Below are 19390 nucleotides of genomic sequence, written 5' to 3' on the forward strand. Positions count from 1 at the left end.
ATTCCATGCTTTTGATCAAAATAACAATTATTCTACATTCTCTAATTGTGTAGACTTCTTGAAAAAGGCTAATGCAGATGTTTAACAAAAATTAAACTCTTGAGAGCGTAAAATGACACCAAATGTACCTGTACAGGTCCATTTGGTGTCATTTTACGTTCTCAAGAGTTAAAGATGTACAAGGGTCCATTTGGTTATCAGCTCTCCATCATTTAGCTGCAGGGGCCCACCTGGAACCGCCTCACGACCACTGGTGGTCCCCGAACCACTGGTTGAAAACCACTGATCCAAATACATTTCAGGAATTAACATTTTCACAATTACACAAAAGGCCATGCGCCATTGGACCACAATGGAATTCTACGCTCAAACAAACAAATAATTAAAATACCTGAAAGGGTACCTCGGGGTAGCCTATGTTTGTTTTTATTTTATTTTTTAGATAAGACAAAATGGTGAAATTGGCTCTTTGGGTGAAAGCCGTATCTTGTCCATTACTGTTACAGATCAGAGACTCCTGATTGCTGTGGGGATGGCTGCTGGTATTCTGCTTGCCATGACACTAGCCATTTGTGTCCATTACAGGTACATGCACGCACACACATGCACACACACGTGCACGTGCACGCACGCACACACACACACACACACACACACACACACACACACACACACGCACCCTTTCTAAAGTGTAACAAAATAGGTCCCAGAGTGTACATGTATGGCCTGTCTAAAACCAAAGGTAATGGTCACTGTGATATAAGTGAATTATGATACTGTATTCTAAACAACTACAGATGATGAGGCTCAATGACAGTCTGACAAAGCACTGTACTGTACTGCTCAATCTCTCTCTCTCTCTCTCTCTCTCTCTCTCTCTCTCTCTCTCTCTCTCTCTCTCTTGTTCATACTCTAACTGCACTGTACTGTACTGTTCAATCTCTCTCTCTTGTTCATAACCACATATACTCTAACTGCACTGTACTGCTCAATCTCTATCTCTGTCTCTCTCTCTCTCTCTCTCTCTCTCTCTCTCTCTCTCTCTCTCTCTCTCTCTCTCTCTCTGTCTCTCTCTCTATCGCTCTCTCTCTCTCTCTCTCTCTCTCTCTCTCTCTCTCTCTCTCTCTCTCTCTCTCTCTCTCTCTCTCTCTCTCCCTCCCTCCCATGACTCCTTCAAAACCACTCTCAAAGGGCACCTACGGACGGTTTGGCCTATGTCTAATGATTTGATCTATTGCCTGCTGTTAAGGCCCCCTCCTGTGTTCCCCTTGGCTGCTTTTGGGTTCTGTTTTTCTTTTCTCCTTTTTTTTTAACCAGGTCATTGAGATGATATTCTTCAAATTGGAATCTTATGAGCTTCTTCTGCCAATCGGTGTCACCTGTGTAGCTTCTTTAAGTTGTGTGCTTGTGCTTGCAATCTGGTATATAGCTTATTGATGAAAATAACTACAATAAAGTAAGTAAAACCCTCATTATTTTAGAGGATGATAGAAGTATCCCAGATGTGCCGGCCGCCCCCATTACAGTGTTTTACTTCTCAGACACAATGGGACTAATGGCCCACACTGCAGGAGTCAGTCATTATATCTTTGTGGCTTTCACACTAAACTAAACGATTGATCGCCGACCAGGCAGGGATCACACACTGCAAGAGTTCACCAAGATGCGATCCAGACCCGATACATAGGCAGCGGCTACATCATTTGTTTTTGTATTCCAATTCATTTTGACATGCATGTGTAGGATGCCGTGATACAAGCGCGAGACCCACACGGCGCATCTCTTTGCCACGGACACATTTTGTCCATGTACTGTACGGACATGTATGTTGGTGAGCCCTGGCGAGCAGGCATCAAGCTTCAATCATAAACCCCATCATCTTGTTGACCTGGAAAGGTCAGGTGCTCCCAGTCAGGGGTGGACTGGCCACAGGACGTACCGGTCAGATTACCGGTGTGGGCCACGACCGTAGGGGGCCACTCAAGTTATGATATGATTATTATTTATTTTTTCCAGGCAGGCAAAGTGAGTGACAAATACACCCTTGTCTATCTTGTGGTGGTATTGGGCTTGTTTGTTTGTGTGTGCCTCGACGGAGCGGGCGGTAGAGTTTCTGCTATTTGCGAGCTGGTTGTGGTGGGCCCGGTCTGGGCCAAATTAGCTCGAAAATGACCGGGCCGAACTTTTGTCCCAGTCCAGCCCTGCTCCCAGTGGTAGAAAAGGTACTACCTTTGAGTTAATACTCGAATCCGCTGGTATAATCACATGGAACTGTTGCAGGTCCCAAAATGACACAGAAAAACTCATACACTGTTTCATCACCAGCAGGCTTGACTATTGCAACGCTCTCCTGTCTGGCTTACCCAAAAAATCCATTGGTCGGTTACAACTGGTCCAAAACGCAGCTGCCCGCGTGCTGACAAAAACCAAACGCAGAGCACACATTACACCAATTTTAAAGTCCCTGCACTGGTTGCCTATACATTTTAGAATAGATTTTAAAATTATTTTACTTGTTTTTAAAACACTAAATGGAAATGCACCTATTTATTTTTCAGAAATGCTTCCTAAATATGTGCCAGGCAGACCACTTCGTTCATCGAGTGCTGGTCTCCTAGAGATACCTGAGACCCCAAAAACAAAAAAATATGGTGAAGCCGCCTTTAGCTACTACGCCCCTGTGCTCTGGAACAGCCTGCCAAGGGATCTACGGTTCTCTGAATCTGTTGACATTTTTAAACGAAATCTTAAAACACACCTTTTTAGCATCGCTTTTACCTCCTAGATCATGTCCTTTTCCTGTGATTAGTCTCTCCTTTTTACTATTGTTTTTATTACTTTATAGTCGATGCTTTCCTGCTTTGTTTTGCTCTTTGTGTGATATGTACATGTGTATATTTGTGTATGTTTATGTGTATTTATATATATACATGTATGTATATGTGTGTATATATATATATATATATATATATATATATATAATTTTTATTATTATTACTTTTTTGTTCTTACTGTAAAGCACTTTGAACTGCACTCGCTGCCTGAAAAATGTGCTATATAAATAAAGATTGATTGATTGATTGAGGGTCTTCCAACCGATAGTATGAGGGCCTTTCTTTCATGACAACATGAACGTGCAGAGAATGGCAGGGGCTCCTTTGGACAAAAAGCTCACGACGCGTTGAGAGCTTGTAGATCAGCTATTTCCGGGTTGCAACCGGTTGCAACCGGTTGCAACCGGTTGCAACCCAGCACTCTTTATCTATTGGAGATGTGGTGTAACGACATGCATTTGCTGCGTTCCAAGTTCAGGAGACTTCGGGAAAAAAAGCAATTCTCCTGAATGCTGCCTTCCGGAATGGCATGGAAAGGAGTAGCATTTTGCATCTCTTTCACTGTAGTAAATGCTGCATTCATGGTCTTGAGAGGGCAGTTGTTTTACAGACGGGTAAAAGCCGCTCTAGACCCCTTTGATGTCTATGTATGCACGTCCCTGCATGACAAAAAAATTACTTTCCAGGCAATTTATTTTAATGCAAATTCATGATTGGATACATTGAACTCAGTCAACAGATGAAAGGAAGTGCTGCTCAGAAGCACTGATAAACATCTATAGGTCAAAATATAAAGATAATAACAATGTGAGTGGAGAATATTAACCGAGGAGTCTTTGTTTAAAATGACTTCAAATGAGGCCACATTCATTATATTCTATGAGTTAGCTGGCTATAACGTTTTGTAATTATATTCTCTGCTGGTTCTGTCAAACTCAGCATAATTCTGTATAATCGGTTCTGGATATTGTTCGCATATCTGCTATAAACTATTAAAACACTTAATACACGTCATGAAGGATAGCTCCTTGATATCTTTGACCCCTTAGCCTAAACCCTATATATACTTCTTACATACATTACATACGGTGAATAGTGAAAATAGAAGATCTACAAGATCATAGTGCGTCACAAATTCACAAAGATGCAGCTTGTAGCTCTGCTATTGTTTGCAGGCCTTGGAGTCAACACTTTGCAGCATGACAGACAAAATAGGGAAGCTCGAGTTAAAGCTGCTATTATGTCAACATTTTAATTACTTTTTTTTTTTTTTTTGGTATTCAGAGTTCAGACAGCCAGCAGTGGGTAGAACGCTCCATTCTGGGGGGGGGGGGGACACTCCAAAAATGGCAATGCACCACAGCGTGACACATTGTAAGCTCGTACATCGGCTTTTGGCAAAACGAATTGGTGTAGAGGTAAGAAAGAACTGTGCCAAGTACAGAGCCAAGTCAGGTGCTATACAGTGCACTTGAACGCTATTGGTGTCATAATATGATACATTTACTGTACTAGTTGAGGAGCATATTAAGGATATTTCGCGCTAATTCGTCTAAAAGCGCCAAATTTTGCACAGATTTACCCCAAGGCATGCTCTAATGATTTACATGCTCTAATCATTAGAGCATGTAAATCATTAGAGCATGCCTTGGGGTAAGGTAGAGTCTAATGGTGTACAGGCTTCAGTTTAGACATTGGTCCGACTGTCATTAGACCGACAACCTATACCTCAAACCCTAACCTAACCATAACTGCAAGCACAGAGCGGCGCATGTCCGACCGCATGTTCGACCGCATGTCCGACCGCATGTCCGACCGCTGCTTTCGCATGTCGGTCCGTTGGTGTGTCGGATCTGCGTGTGCGTCCCGGCTCGGGCGCCCTAGCTACATCATTAGAGCAGGCTCTGGGCTATACATCTGTGCAAAATGTGGGTCTTTTAGACAAATTGGCGCGAAATCACCATTCTCTCTCTCTACATGTATAATGCTCCTCTACTATACTGTACTGTATGTGGATTAACCCTTTTACTGACGACAGTCTTATGTTACTGTATTACAGGAAGCACATTCTCCATGAGAAGGTGATGTTGTGGCGGGTTGAGCTCAGCGAGGTAACAATAACGACCTCCTCCACACACATACGGAAACCGTGTGTGTGTGTGTGTGTGTGTGTGTGTGTGTGTGTGTGTGTGTGTGTGTGTGTGTGTGTGTGTGTGTGTGTGTGTGTGTGTGTGTGTGTGTGTGTGTGTGTGTGTGTGTGTGTGTGTGTGTGTGTGTGTGTGTGTGTGTGTGCGTGCGTGCGAGAGGTGTGGAGAAAATCGAGGTCATCATTTCTCTTTATTTGTGCTCCACTGGACACTGGTCAGTATTGATGGTTCTTGTGACATTCCAGGTTTCCTTCCTCGACTCCAACACATTTCACGCCTCCTTGGAGTCGATACTTGGCAGCGTGACAGACAGAAATGTCCATCGAAGAGCCATCTACAAAGTAAAAGGATTTCTTTTTATTATGAATGTTTTTGTTTTGTGGCTTTCTCCTTTATTTTATATTTTTTATGGAGGGACGGACAGTAGGCTAACAGGAAATGGGGACTGGGGAGAGAGATGGGGGTAAGACCGTGGCACACTGCCAGACTGGATTTCCAGCCAAGGTGCCTGGACCGCTGAGCCACAGCCCAGGGCTAGGGGTCCATAAGTTTAAATCTATTTCACATCAGCTATTTGAAAATAGCCGAACAAAATGTAGATGTCAGGGTTAATGTTGTTACTGTAAATGCCTGTGCCATTTTACAATATACAATTTAGGCATTTAGCAGACGCTCGTAATCCAGAGCGATTTAACAGTAGGCTAAGCATTAAGAACAACACATGGTAATTCATCAAATACATAGAAATCGTCATCATGGGTAATAAGTATATGCTAAGAACCTCTGTCTTAACAGTAGCATTTCTGTACACTGCTGAAAATGTTTAAGCTTCACTCCATCATATTGCAGGACAACATCTGCTGGGTGCGTTTTCTGAGCGTAAAAAGTGTGAATCTGCATGGAGATCTAATCAATGAGCTGAAACAGGTAAAGCACTACTGTCTACTACTACTACTACTACTACTACTATACTATTATTATTACTACTACTAATGTGTGTGTGTGTGTGTGTGTGTGTGTGTGTGTGTGTGTGTGTGTGTGTGTGTGTGTGTGTGTGTGTGTGTGTTTTAGTGCAGAGATTTGAGGCATCCAAATATCTGCAGCTTCATCGGTGCTTGTCTTGAGCCTTTAGAGCACTTTCTTATCACCGAGTACTGTCCTAAAGGCAGCCTGCAGGTGAAACACACACACACACACACACACACACACACACACACACACACACACACACACCACCATCTTTTTGTCATTACATGGACCATGACCTTTTCTATAACCTGCCTCTCTCACCCTTAGGACATTTTAAAGAATGGCTCTATCAAGCTTGACTGGAGTTTCAAGTACTCGCTGATGCTGGACATTGTAAAGGTCTCTGCTTTTCAACTTTTGTCTTAACCCATTCTGGACGAGAACCTCTTTTGGTGTTTTAAGCATTATGTATACATTGCTACGCGCAAAAACGCAGGTCTCATTGAAAATAAACTATAGGCGCGACTGGCGCGTTTTATCTCTCCCCCTTTGCAAGGGCCTTAAGGCATCAAGCCTAAATGTTGCCATCATTAACACACCTCCACCAACTGGCAAAGCCCCCAGGAGTGGCTGGCCAACGTTGAAGCCGCCGAGAGCGGTGGTCAAGTACAGAATCAAGTACAGAAAAAAGGGATATATACTAATAATATATATATTGTTGTGGACTTAATTATGTGGTGGATTGGAGGCGAGTGGTAATGATGCCACAACAACAAGGGTTTCCATATGATGTTTACTTGTCAGAACGTCGGCAGAATTACAGAACTTCAGCAGATATATTGACAGAACTTGCCACAAATAACGGCAAGTATAGTTAAACTCACACTCTTTAAACTCTTTCTTTGGTTGTTGTCGGTCCGTGGTTCTCAGGCAGAGACGGAGGAGGAATCACTCAGACGTCCGTACACATAGAAAACCGGAAAACAACACACTAAACTGGCAGGCTCCACAGAAACTACCCAGAACCCTCTGAGGCTAAGATCCAATCAGAAGACATTAGACTTAGTAACTACACACACTATAGGCTTACAGTAGCAAGGCACAGGATGGCAGTTCCCTCGTTACAATATATATATATATATATATATATATATATATATATTATATATGTGTGTGTGGTTTTGTAGATAGGATGACGAGGGAAGTGGCAGCAGGTGTGCAACGTACAGTCAGGGAGCTACAGGAAGGGAGCCACAGGGACAATGAAGTGGAAACACAGCTGCGTTACTACTGCAACTGAGCTGAGACTCAAAGGAAAGTGTGAGTGGCAGAGCCAGAGAGTGAAGAGACAAACAGAGAGAACAGGGGGATTACACTTACAGTGCCCAAAAGGCAGCAGAGGAGATGCGCCAAAATGTTTAATGCCAACTATTATGACATGCCCAGAAAAGGAATGCTGGGATTCATGTGGTTAATATAATTACAGTTCATGCTCTTTGGGTGTGTTCGGAAATAGCGCACTGTGCAATGCAAACTAATAGGCGAGTGCGCTCCCGATGCACATTTCCGAACGCACCCTTTGTGTGTTGTGTGATACTGTAGCTATCATTTCCACAATTTGGAAATCAATTGGCATTCAGTACCGGCTTGTCAATAATAATCTCTACAAATTGAAGAGTTGATCATATGTGTGTGTGTGTGCGCGTGTGGCCGTGCTTGTGCGTATCCTACAGGGAATGGACTATCTGCACCGTAGCCCTGTACACTCTCACGGTCGCCTCTCCTCCTCTAACTGTGTGGTGGATAGCCGTTTTGTCCTGAAGGTGACCGACTACGGCCTCACACACCTGAGACGAGCAGCTTCTGACGAGCGGCCTCTGGGGCCGTCCTCAGAACGCTGGAACAGTGAGTAGAGATGACGAGGGAAGAGAGGCTGGCAGACATGAGGCTATGCATTATTAATTACTATAGTTATCAGTCATCCATTCATACTACCCCAGACACACACTGTTAAAGTGCAAATGTGAATGTTGACTGTGAATGCGACCACATGGACCCCGTAGCCTGATTTACACTTAGCCGTGTGCGCCGTCTCGCACCGAGAATACAAGCTCACCACGCGTTGCAGCACGATGTGCTGTGAGCTTGTAGATCTACTATTTTCAGTGCATGGCATGATGCACATGCAGTCAAGTATAACTCAGGCTTTACTTGTTCCATTTGCACAATAGACAATAATAATAATAATAAACTGTATTTACAAAGTGATACACAAAAAAAGTAAAAACAAAAAACATGCATGTAAGTGAGTTTTAAGGAGGGATTTAAAACGGGGGACAGACTCAGCGAGCCTGATCTCAGGGCAGGGCATTCCAAAGGGCAGGGCCTCTGACAGCTAAAATAGCTTTTGTTTTGAAGCGACAGATTGGAATGTCCAGGTATAGTGCTTTATCAGAGGATAAGCAAGGTGGCGCATGGTGCAAAGGGCTTGTGTTTCTTCTCTGAATTAGTCATGGGTGTATAGTCATGGGTATATTGGCTTAAGCCAAGTACCTAAATCATGCGTAAAGTTGGAGTACGAGACGTAAATTATTTTCTGTTGAGGGAAGGATTGTGCTGTGAAGTGAAAGCACGGGAGAAGCATTAGTAATGTGATATAATGAAACGGGAGGTGCGGGACCATGCTGCATGGCGGTGCAGTCATTGGCATTGTTGCAGGAGACATCGACTTGCAATGTCTCCTCGTTTTTGTCCAAGAGACATTTGATATCTTGACTTTATTTATTTAAAAAAAATTAAATCATGACGGACAGCTATACGCTCCGCGCATGCCAGCCCTGAAATGAATAGGAACTGTATATGTGCCACCAAGGCAGCAGGCTATAAACTTGCCCAGATCATAAATTATGTTTATTTCTGATTCATTTTGATTGCCTGAAGGTCTATAGTTACCTTAGTTGCCTTCATAATATTTTTCTATTTATTATTGATGTGCATGCACTTGCCTACACACCTTTCCCTAAGCCTCTACTTTAGGTGTGTGAAAGCTCTTCTCTAAAGGATTAATTTGGTTTCAGGCAGTAAGCAGTATGCATGCAGGGCACATTGCAAACCTGACAATATAGGCCAATATAGGCACAATCGCTCTCTGACTTTTCTCTCTACATAACACACCTCATTTGAATCAATGTCTCAAGACATTTTCTTTATTACCTAAACGTGTTTCCATTTTAAGAGCAGCATGTGTACAGATGAGTGCATGCCACTACATTATACAACTTGGGCGCTAGGCATGAAAAGAAGTCTTGTGTTTTTATGTGTTATGTAATCTACTGTATATTATATGGAGTTATTATTTTGTCAGGCATGCCCAAATATAGAGTATATCATGCAGATGTCATTGTGATGTCAGAACAAGCCAGCTCCATATATGGAGATGTGCAGAGCCTGGGCAGGGGCTTTTGCACTGGTTCTGGACAACCGGGCGATCCGACGGAGTTGACACTGGGGCACTGCACTCCCTGTGGTGGTGTGGAACACGTCTGTGGGGCGAACGGTTCTCCAGTTAACGTTGGTTAGACGTGACGTACGTATACATGCACAGAGACTTGGTGCATTTATAGATAGACTAGACCAGTACGTGCCCGTCGCAGTCGGCCACCGGCCTACTTGGGAACGATGCAACTTGAGAACCTAATGATATACGTTGTCATAGCACCCGTTTTAACTGTCAGCAGGTGTCCCACATGGAGATCTGTGTATGTGCCTGTGTGTGAAGAGTGAAGACTGCAAACTGACTGTGAAAAATGTACTTGGCAATCATTTCGGCCCACTGGCAGAGCCTGATTGGTTGAGCCTCAATTGGCTGAGGCAGAGGCTGGAAATTGCACAGGTGAAAGGAGTTGGCCTCGTTAGGCCCACTGGCAGAGCCTGGCCAGAGCATTTTGTGGTGGTTCTGATCGACTTACCTGGCACTGTACTGTGGGGGTGTGGAACGTGTGTGTCGAATGTGAAGTCGGTGGGTGAAACGGTTCTCGAGTTACGTGCATTACAACCGTATTTATCCGAATGAATAAAGAACATTACAGTGCATCTTATACTGCCCCCTCCTCCTCCTCTGTTTGTCTGAAAGCACTGCTGTGGCGCGCCCCAGAGCTGTTGAGAATCAACATGCCTCCTGCTGGCACCCAGAAGGCTGACGTTTATAGCTTTGGCATCATTGTCCAAGAATTGGTGTTCCGCTGTGGTCCATTCTATATCCCCAACAGCAATCTCAGACCGCGAGGTGAGTCATCTACCCCTGTATTTGTGTATTGAATATGTAGTGAAATGTATCTCTGCTCTCGGGAGGAAACCTCATAACTCCTGGTTTTGCTTTTGTTTAGTTTTTTGGCATAAATCAGTGCTATTGAACACCCTTTACGTCTGTGTGTTGTTTCGAAAATATTGAACCAATGGAAAGTAAAAAGTAGTAGTAGTAAAAAGTGCATTGGACAAAACCTCTTAACGCCATTGGACCCTCAAAATGTCTCCTAAAGCAGCTAACTCCACCACCTCTCCCCCTCTCATGCAAGTAATTGACAATATATAAAATTACAACACCAACTTTGATGAGGCTGTATTGCTTTGTTTAAAAAATATAAGGTTTTCTTAATTTCCTGAAAAAAATACATTTTGGAGTTATGAGGTTTCCTCCCGACAGCAACGATATGTAATCATGTATGCTGGTGTAGTGTGCGTGCGTGCGTGTGAAAGACAGACAGATGGAGATAGATGGAATATTACATCCTAAGTTTGTGCCAGCCAGAGTTTTTGTAGAGACGATACACACAGGTGATAGTTCCCTTGCCTCTGTTTTTGTTTATGACCCCAGCCCCCAGATGATAGTAAAGTTACAATTTAAGGACATTTAAGACCTTTTTAATTCCTAAAAAAAAACAAGGGAAGAAATGAAAAAAAAAAAAACATTACTGCATCAAATAACATAAGAAAGAGGCACGAATTGTGAAATTAGCTAATTAACCCATTTAGGCCTACGGCCGATTCTAAAAACGGCTTCTAAAGCCTGACCTAAGTTTCCTGAAAAACTTCAAATATGTTTATAGCAGCATCAATTTTTTAATTTTTTTGAATACTGTACATACTGTACAGAACCCAAATATGGGTTCCCGGCCTGAGGGGGTAAGCCCAGAATGGGTTGGCTCACAACTGTAGATCTGCTCTTTCCACAATATTGATCTGTCTCAACTCCTACAATTGTAAGATTCAGGTTGGGGGGGGGGGGGGTCCCCGGTTGGGGGGGGTCCCCGGTTCAAAGAGGATTATTTTGGAAGGGGGGTCATGGCCTGGAAAAAGCTGAGAATCGTCTGTCGTGCTGTGCAGAGAGTGAAGGAACCGTCTGTCTTGCTGTATACCTTCAGAGAGTGAAGGCGGGTGCTGGCAGTCCTCTGCGACCCCACAGCGATGACCCCAGCCAGTGTCCAGAGAGCGTGGAGGCTCTGATGACGTCCTGCTGGGCTGAACCGCCCAGTGAAAGACCGGACTTCTGCTCGCTGAGGCCCGTCATGAGGAGACTCTGCCCCAGTGGGTAAGAGAGGGAGGAACGCACTTCACATCTTGTTCAATGAAGAAAGCAAAGCTAAATCCATGAATTGTAAGGGCGGCAGTGCCTCGGGGTAGAGTGACCGGATGGGAACAGCAAGGTTCCCAGTTCGAACCCGGGCTCCCCCAGAGTTAGTGTCTAATGACACTTGGACACTAACTAAGAACACTAAGACCCCCTTTCCACCGGTTGGTTCCCAATGGGAACCAGTTCAGTTCCTTTTGATTCTTAGTTCATGAGCCAGAGCTCCAAAATTGGTAGGAAAAACTAGACCTATATTACATTGTTTATAGGATCAATACAAGTCAATTTGCCATTGGGAACCAACCGGTGGAAAAGGGGCCTATGTGGCATGACCCCCTAATTGCTCCCGATGTGCAGGTTGGTGCCTTGCATGGTTTCCTCCGTGTGTGTGTGTGTGTGAAGGGGTGAATGTAATGCAGAATCTAAATGCACCATTTACCTTTTACCATTTAAAGTAAAGTAAGGTTTGCATTACAGTTCTAAAACTGTAAATGCCTGATGGAGGGGAAAGGAACTGGTCGGAATAATGTGTTCCTTCCATGTGCCAGGTGAAAAGAAGCAGCTTGGACTCCTCATGCATAGAAGGAAGCATGAGGTCAGTCCGCTGCCCCCCCAGGTTGGCAGAGGAAGTGTAGCGCCCAGGATTAAATTAGATAATTGACACTGGGTGAAAAAATGGGTTGCAAAATCTTGGGGAAAAAAAATAAAAATAAAAATATAAATTCACTGTACTTTTCGAGCGTGATGCTGCTGTAAAGGTCTTGTTGGGGGTGTGGAGACCGAAGAGACTGATTTGTGTTCAGTAGGACAGACGGTGTCATTAATATAACTTAGAGACCAGCAGCTCATATAAATACAACAGCTTGACTAGACAGGACAGATCAATTAAGAGACTGAGAAAGGTGGGTGGATAAGGGAAGCAATCTAAAACTTGTCACAGAGTGCACAGTCTGGATGAGTTTCGACGATCAGCCGTTGGCAAAAACAAAAAAAATCCCTGCCAGTGGATTATGAGTCTGACTTTAGCCAGGCTAGGGAACCCCATCAGTGAAGCACTGATTACTGAACCACCATTACGCACAGTGCCTGAAGAGGTTTTATAGATCTTCTATTTATTTATTTTTATATTTGAATCATTAAAAGTAACAGTTTTGGACATGATATGAGGTTTCCACCCGACAGCAACGATTTGTATCTTACAACCCCTGACTGACTTACAAAGTAGCCGATTCTAAAAAAACCTTTTTCATGTCAAGGACCTTCAGAATTGTCCTGGGCCGTGGCTCAGCGGTCCAGGCACCAGTCTGGCAGTGTGCTGCGGGTTTGACTCCCGATCCTGACGACCTTTGGAGTGAATTTGGCCACGGACCCCCATCTGAAAATATGTTGTTCCAGCTACAAGCTTTTCAGTAGTTAAAGTATAACATAATGGTTCAAACACCAAAGGGGGTTCCCTGCCTAGCCTATATAGTAAACTTGTAAGTCAGGGTATTATTTCCATGAAGTCAAATATGTATATAATTTCATAATAACTGATTTTAGGATTAATCCCCCTGTCTCCTATCTCCCCATTTGTGTGGGCATGACTTCTTAAGCGGGAGCGAGAACATATTAGACAACCTGCTGTCTCGTTTGGAGCAGTATGCCACCAATCTGGAGGAGATCGTGAGCGAACGGACTGCTCAACTCCTGGAAGAGAAGAGACGTGCCGAAGGCCTGCTCACCCAAATGTTGCCACGGTAACAAAGCCTTGATTTTTTTTTCTTTTTCTATTTGGTTCTCTGCGTGTGTGTACCTCCTAGTCTATTATGTTTTCAAAATGCTTGATATTTCCAATGTTCTCTCTTGCATTATTCTTGTGGCTTTGATTGTCAAGATGACCTTGGTCTCCCTGTTCATTCCCTGGTTCATATTATATTACCATAATTGCATATTCAGCAAGCTACAATCAGTGCAAAAAAACCTTTGGTCATTGTATCGTCTACTCGGTCTTATGTGAACACCCCATACGTTTTTATGTTGCTTGATTCACTAATTCGATATTTGATATTCCTTTTAGCTGTCCCGTCCGCCGTCCCCTTCCTATACAAACCCATTATAACGTTTTTTTTCTGTTGACTGACATTGTCCTTCTAATATGTGAGGCGGCCGTGGTTTTTCATTTAATGTTGAAATATCCTTTTAAGCTATAGGCCCATGTCTTCTTTTGTAGATGGCAACTCTGTATCAAATATCAAAGCCAGTTCTACTTTTGAACTACTTTTTCCAGATCTGTGGCTGCACAACTCATAGCTGGGCAGACGGTGCAGGCAGAGACCTACAGCTGTGTCACCATCTATTTCAGTGACATAGAGGGCTTCACGGCCATGTCAGCCAGAATCACGCCTATGCAGGTGACTGACCACCCAGCTGGCCTGGCTTCAGGGCACATCACTTTATAATTTACAATTCAGGCATTTAGCAGAGCGACCACATCTCTGTTGGAAAGATGAAGGCACAGCACAACTGATGATATTTCTAATGTGATTAACTCCATTCTCAAATCTTCTATTAACGGCTATAGGTGTGCTGTGCTGTCATGCTCATTTCAGCACGGCTGGAGAGCCGATTTCAACCAAAGAACTACTGTACCTGTAGTAATGTAAATATTTCAGTCCACTTTTGACTTTTTTCTCTTTTGGACACCTCTGGACCACCAGAGGGGGGGCTCAAGTACCACCAGTGGTACCAGACAGTACCAGTGGTTGGGAACTAGTCGCATATACAACTGCACCTCGTGGCATATGCATATGCATTAGCAATAGGGGCGGATGAAGTCTTGCTGCGCCAGGCTAGTTGGGAACCCCTTATAGAGGGACAGTGGGGTGCATGCTAGTTGGGAACCCCTTATAGAGGGGCTGCTGGGGGGGAGCTGGGGGGGAGCTCTCATACTGTAAGGGCATTTGGGAAACTCTGCTCGGAAAGAAACATTAATCCTTCATCAATCTTGGTCTCTAAACTGCCTCCCCCTGGCCAGCCTGATGGAGGGGAAAGGAACTGGTTGGAATAATGTGTTCCTTCCATGTGCTACGTATACAACCATGGAAACTCCCCCTGTCAGGTGAAAAAATAAGCGGTTTGAACTTCATGCATTGAAGGAAGCATGAGGAATAGTCCATTGCTCTCCCCAGGGTGGCAGAGGGAGTGTAGCACCCAGGATTACACTAGACTAGATAGTCAGAGGATATTATTCAAATCTGGGAATACATTTCTTACCAAGAATTTTCTTCACCAATGTGTTTGTACGGTTGTCTACTAACATATCCCACATTGGTTTCTATTCAGCCACCCTAGGGGAATTTTTGACAGCTGCTGAAAGTAGGGGTACCAACCTTACCATCAACAACCAATATAAGGCAATATTAGTTTTTTGCACGAAAAACACTCCTTGGGCTAAAAACGGCCATAGCCGTCATCACAAATGTGATGAGGTCAGCACATTTGGGCACATTTGGGCAAGTAGTCCAACTTTCAGCAGCTGTCAAAAATGCCCCTATGAATAGAAAACGAATAGCCTATGTGAGATATGTTAGTAGACACCTTTACAAACACATTGGTGAAGAAAATTCTTGGTAAGAAATGTATTCCCAGATTTGACATTATTCTGATAATATTCCAGACAATTGACACTGGCTGAAACTAAATGGTTTGCAAAAACATTTCACATCAGAATGTGAATCTATTTCAGAGAACACCAAAAAAAGTGGAAAAAAGTGGTCGTTGGTGAATGAGTTATTAAGTAAGTCAGAGAGGCTTATTTACAATATTTAAAATGTGCTGTGAATGTGCCTGTCAGGGTCTGGGGCTTCCACAGAAGAGGTCATTTTGAAGGCAGATCTTTCTCTCTTCCTTCCCCTGCCTTCTGAACATAATATACAATTTGCAGTCCTCCCTAAGGTTGTCCTCCCCCATAGTGTCAGACTGTCATGCTATGTATGTTGTTTTGTCTTCTCTTGACTGAGCAGACAATTAAAGGAACAAAAGTACACCGTTAAATTACAATTATCCTACAGTTTTTAATCACGCACATTTCCACTTCGGTGCAGCTTGTCCAATTAATGCAGTTGGGCCCTGGTGGTGGCCTGACTATAGGCTGGTATCTGAATGAATTTTCATAACGTGTTGATGCTAGTGTTCTCGTGTCAAAACACACGTCATGCTGGTCATTATATTCATGTGAGTGTGAATAAGAATGTGCTGAAATAACTTTGTTTATGCTGCAGGTGGTAAATGTGCTGAATGACTTGTACACGTGTTTTGATCAAATCATCGACAACTATGACGTTTATAAGGTAAAAAGAAAATACTTTCTGCGTATACATAATGTATATCGAAACCTCGTATCTCCATATTTTATAACTTTTTAGTTCATTAATGCCCTACTTCATCATACAAGAGTGACGCACAGAGGTAGTGAAAATAGCAGATCCACAAGCTCACAACGCGTCTCAATGTGACGCATTGTGAGCTGGTAGATCTGCTATTTTCAATATTATTTATTTAATGATTTCTTTATACTGTTCTTGTTCATCAAAACATTTAAAGAGATACACATATACACATTATATGCAAAAAGAAATACACACTTCGAGACAAGGGAATATGTGTATAGTATAGAAAAAAACGGATGGGGAGACTTAAACGTTTTTACAGGGGCCAGTTAGAGCGGTTTTGAAGGAGGCTATAGGGATTCACATTTCTTAATGGCTGTTGGTAGGGCGTTGGTTTGCGGCATAGGAGCGAAATAAAATTGTAATGGTCTTGTTTTTCAGGTAGAAACCATTGGAGATGCGTACATGGTGGTATCTGGCCTACCTATCAGAAATGGAGACGACCACGCTAAAGAGATTGCCCGGATGTCTTTAGCGATCGTACACGTATTGAAGGAGTACCACAGCTCACATGTCCCCCATCAGCAACTGAAGGTCCGCATCGGGCTACATTCAGGTAGAATCCACAGACCACATTAGTTATGGTGTGTTTGTTGTTCCTCCCATAATTCAGTGTCTACTACCAGGCTAATTACCAGGTAGTTAACAGGTAATTACTTGACCGTTCTATATACTTCAGTTGAATGGGGTCCCCCAGGGGTCTATAATTAGTCCCCTTCTTTTACCATCTACTCCAAAACTAAGCCGAAATAGCTGATGCAGTTAAAACTAGAAATCCACGCTGTCGAGGTGCCAACTTGCGCCAAGTAGGCCATACATGTCCTACTTGTACTGCTACTAACTAATGTCTTCTTACAACTGCTGTTCTAAATATTTTAGACCCGTTATTGACCTTATACTGTGAGGATTGATACCAATAGCAAGAGACAAATAGGCAGGAAACAGGATTGAGCCCAGAATTTGGCGCCCATTTATTGAAACCAAAATTATATTCACAGGGTTTGAAATCTTAAATAATAATGTCAGGCTTTAAAGGGAGTTCTCCATTCTCCAAGCCATATACTTGCAAGCCTCGTTTCCAGCCGAACCCAACGGGGAACCGGGCATCAGTATGCAGCCTATGAGGTGAGAAACATACTGTACAGTCAGTCTGTGTTCGCTGACCGCTAGACCGCCCGCCAACCTGCCACGGAGAGAGAGAGCGAGTGCGGGGAGACGAAGCCTTGTTGTAGTGTTTGGCTGGGAGCGCAGGTGTTTCTCATCTGAAGCTCTCCAGCAGGTAATCATGATAATACCTGCCTCCTATTATGCTGCCCAGCCTGTTGCGCTCTACTCCGCCTCCCATGCTCTATCTCTCTCCGGGAAAGGTGGTGGCACGGCACGCGGTCCCTCAGCGAGACGCCACAATACCAACCTTGAAACTTAGTTATGTCACCATCAACAGCCAATAAGGGACCAACATTCTTACCCCGACACATACATACCCATCCGATCACCAAACGTACCTTAGTTACGTCATCAAGAATGGTGCACGGTCCCTTGTTGGCCGGTGGACAACACCGACATATACATACCCAGCAGATCGCAGTACTTGCGCACTCTGCTTGCGCAAGTAATAAAATCAGACCAGTCTAAAGTGAGTGGTGCAAAGCACCCCCTGTTGCTACTCTAAACATAGGGATGGACATAGGGACATAGATAGGGACATTGCTTTTCCTTGGAGTAGTTGCACCACTCATGTATTCTACCAGTGGTTAACGTGAGTAACTGCAGTGATTATATAGAACAGACAGACAAATACAATAGTAGGCTACAGTATATAGTTAATTATTGTGGAAACTGACAAGTCAGGCCATCTGATGATAAAGCCATGTCATTTTGTCTTTTTTTACACTGTATTTCAGGTCCTTGCGTAGCAGGTGTGGTCGGACTGAAGATGCCTCGGTATTGTTTGTTTGGGGATACAGTCAACACTGCATCAAGGATGGAGTCACATGGATTGCGTATGTTGTTGTTGTGTCCAACAATCTGTATCCATCTATCTATCTCTAAAATGATAAATGCCATATTATTTTCAAATGTGAAACATTTTAACAGCACAAATCTTGTATGAGTTTCAGATGGGGGGGTCTGTGGCCTAATACATCTGAAGCATGCAGTGCTGTAAAAAGCAGTCCTGTTCAGCGGTAATATGTTCTCATTTTGTGTTCCTCAGCACTAAAGATCCATGTGAGCAGTTCCACCAAGACTCTTCTGGACACATTCAGAACATTCCACTGTCAGCTGAGAGGGGACATCCCTATGAAGGTATACAGTTTACTGCCCCTCGTCCCAGAATGTATATACTTTTCTCACACGTCACTGGTTTTACTGGTTAATATATGCACGGAGGGCCTGGGCCGTGGCTCAGCGGTCCAGGCACCTTGGCTGGTAATCCAGTCAGTGTGCCGCAGGTTCGACTCCCAATCCCGACGGCCTTTACTGCATGTCACCCCCCCATCTCTCTCCCCATTTCCTGTCAGCCTACTGTCTGTCCCTCCATAAAAAATATAAGAATAAAGACGAAAGCCACAAAGAAAAAACATAAAAATAAATATATATGCACGGAGAAGTATGTTGTCATTTCTAATTCATGGATTATGTTTGGTAACAAAAAGCAGCCTCTCTCTCTCTCTCTCTGATTATTTTTTGTAGGGAAAGGGACTTGTGACAACATTTTGGCTTTTGGGAGAAAACCTGTGAGATGCTGTTTCATCAACAGACAACTTATGATACATGATTTAGTTGTGTTTATCCCTCAGAGTGTTATATGTAGGGTAAGTGATTTTGTTGTGTTTATCCCTCAGAGTGTTATATGTAGGGTAAGTGATTTTGTTGTGTTTATCCCTCAGAGTGTTATATGTAGGGTAAGTGAGTGGTTAAATAGCTCTATATTCTGATGTTCAGTCTCCATGTCTCTCCAGCTCTTTAATATAAACAGAACATTTATGTTCAGGTCGACATCCAATCAGGATAGAGAACTCAGTGGAAAACTATAAATAATAATAATAACTAGAACTGCACTCTGTCGAGTGCCTACTTGCTAGTACTGTAGACCACTACAAACTATCAAATCTCAGCCTCTCTGTGAAAGAACGTTTGCAATATTGAATTATTAGGTTTAGCTATTTGCTACGTACAGTACCTTGCTTTTGGAGGAGAAAAAGTAGTATTTTGAAGTATGGTAATGATTACTTATGCCTGTTATGGCAGTGGTGTCAGATTACATACATGTACCGTATACATATAGGGGCATTACCTTTAGTCCACCCGAAACATGTCATCGTTACTTCACCATCGATAACCAATTATACCCTGGCATTGGTACATATATTCATCACGTCA

At 43.3% G+C, this 19390-nt stretch overlaps 1 protein-coding gene across 1 annotated transcript in view; it reads left to right on the top strand.

Moving 5' to 3' along the window:
• LOC308312342 (atrial natriuretic peptide receptor 1) overlaps positions 1–18748 on the top strand; it is a gene marked incomplete at both ends in the record, with an annotated part of 28954 nt that extends 10206 nt beyond the window's left edge. The window contains 13 exons of the mRNA XM_080758944.1: positions 5831–5908; positions 6053–6157; positions 6278–6349; positions 7684–7855; positions 10083–10252; positions 11371–11537; positions 13172–13315; positions 13846–13969; positions 15839–15907; positions 16388–16562; positions 17911–18009; positions 18222–18313; positions 18701–18748. Of these exons, the coding sequence (XP_080615070.1) occupies positions 5831–5908; positions 6053–6157; positions 6278–6349; positions 7684–7855; positions 10083–10252; positions 11371–11537; positions 13172–13315; positions 13846–13969; positions 15839–15907; positions 16388–16562; positions 17911–18009; positions 18222–18313; positions 18701–18748 (1515 nt within the window). The remainder of the gene's footprint in view (positions 1–5830; positions 5909–6052; positions 6158–6277; positions 6350–7683; positions 7856–10082; positions 10253–11370; positions 11538–13171; positions 13316–13845; positions 13970–15838; positions 15908–16387; positions 16563–17910; positions 18010–18221; positions 18314–18700) is intronic.
• Between the last annotated feature and the right edge of the window lie 642 nt (positions 18749–19390).

This window comes from Protomyctophum bolini, assembly GCF_963924005.1.
Source record: "Protomyctophum bolini genome assembly, chromosome: 3".
In the NCBI taxonomy this organism is placed as follows: Eukaryota; Metazoa; Chordata; class Actinopteri; order Myctophiformes; family Myctophidae; genus Protomyctophum; species Protomyctophum bolini.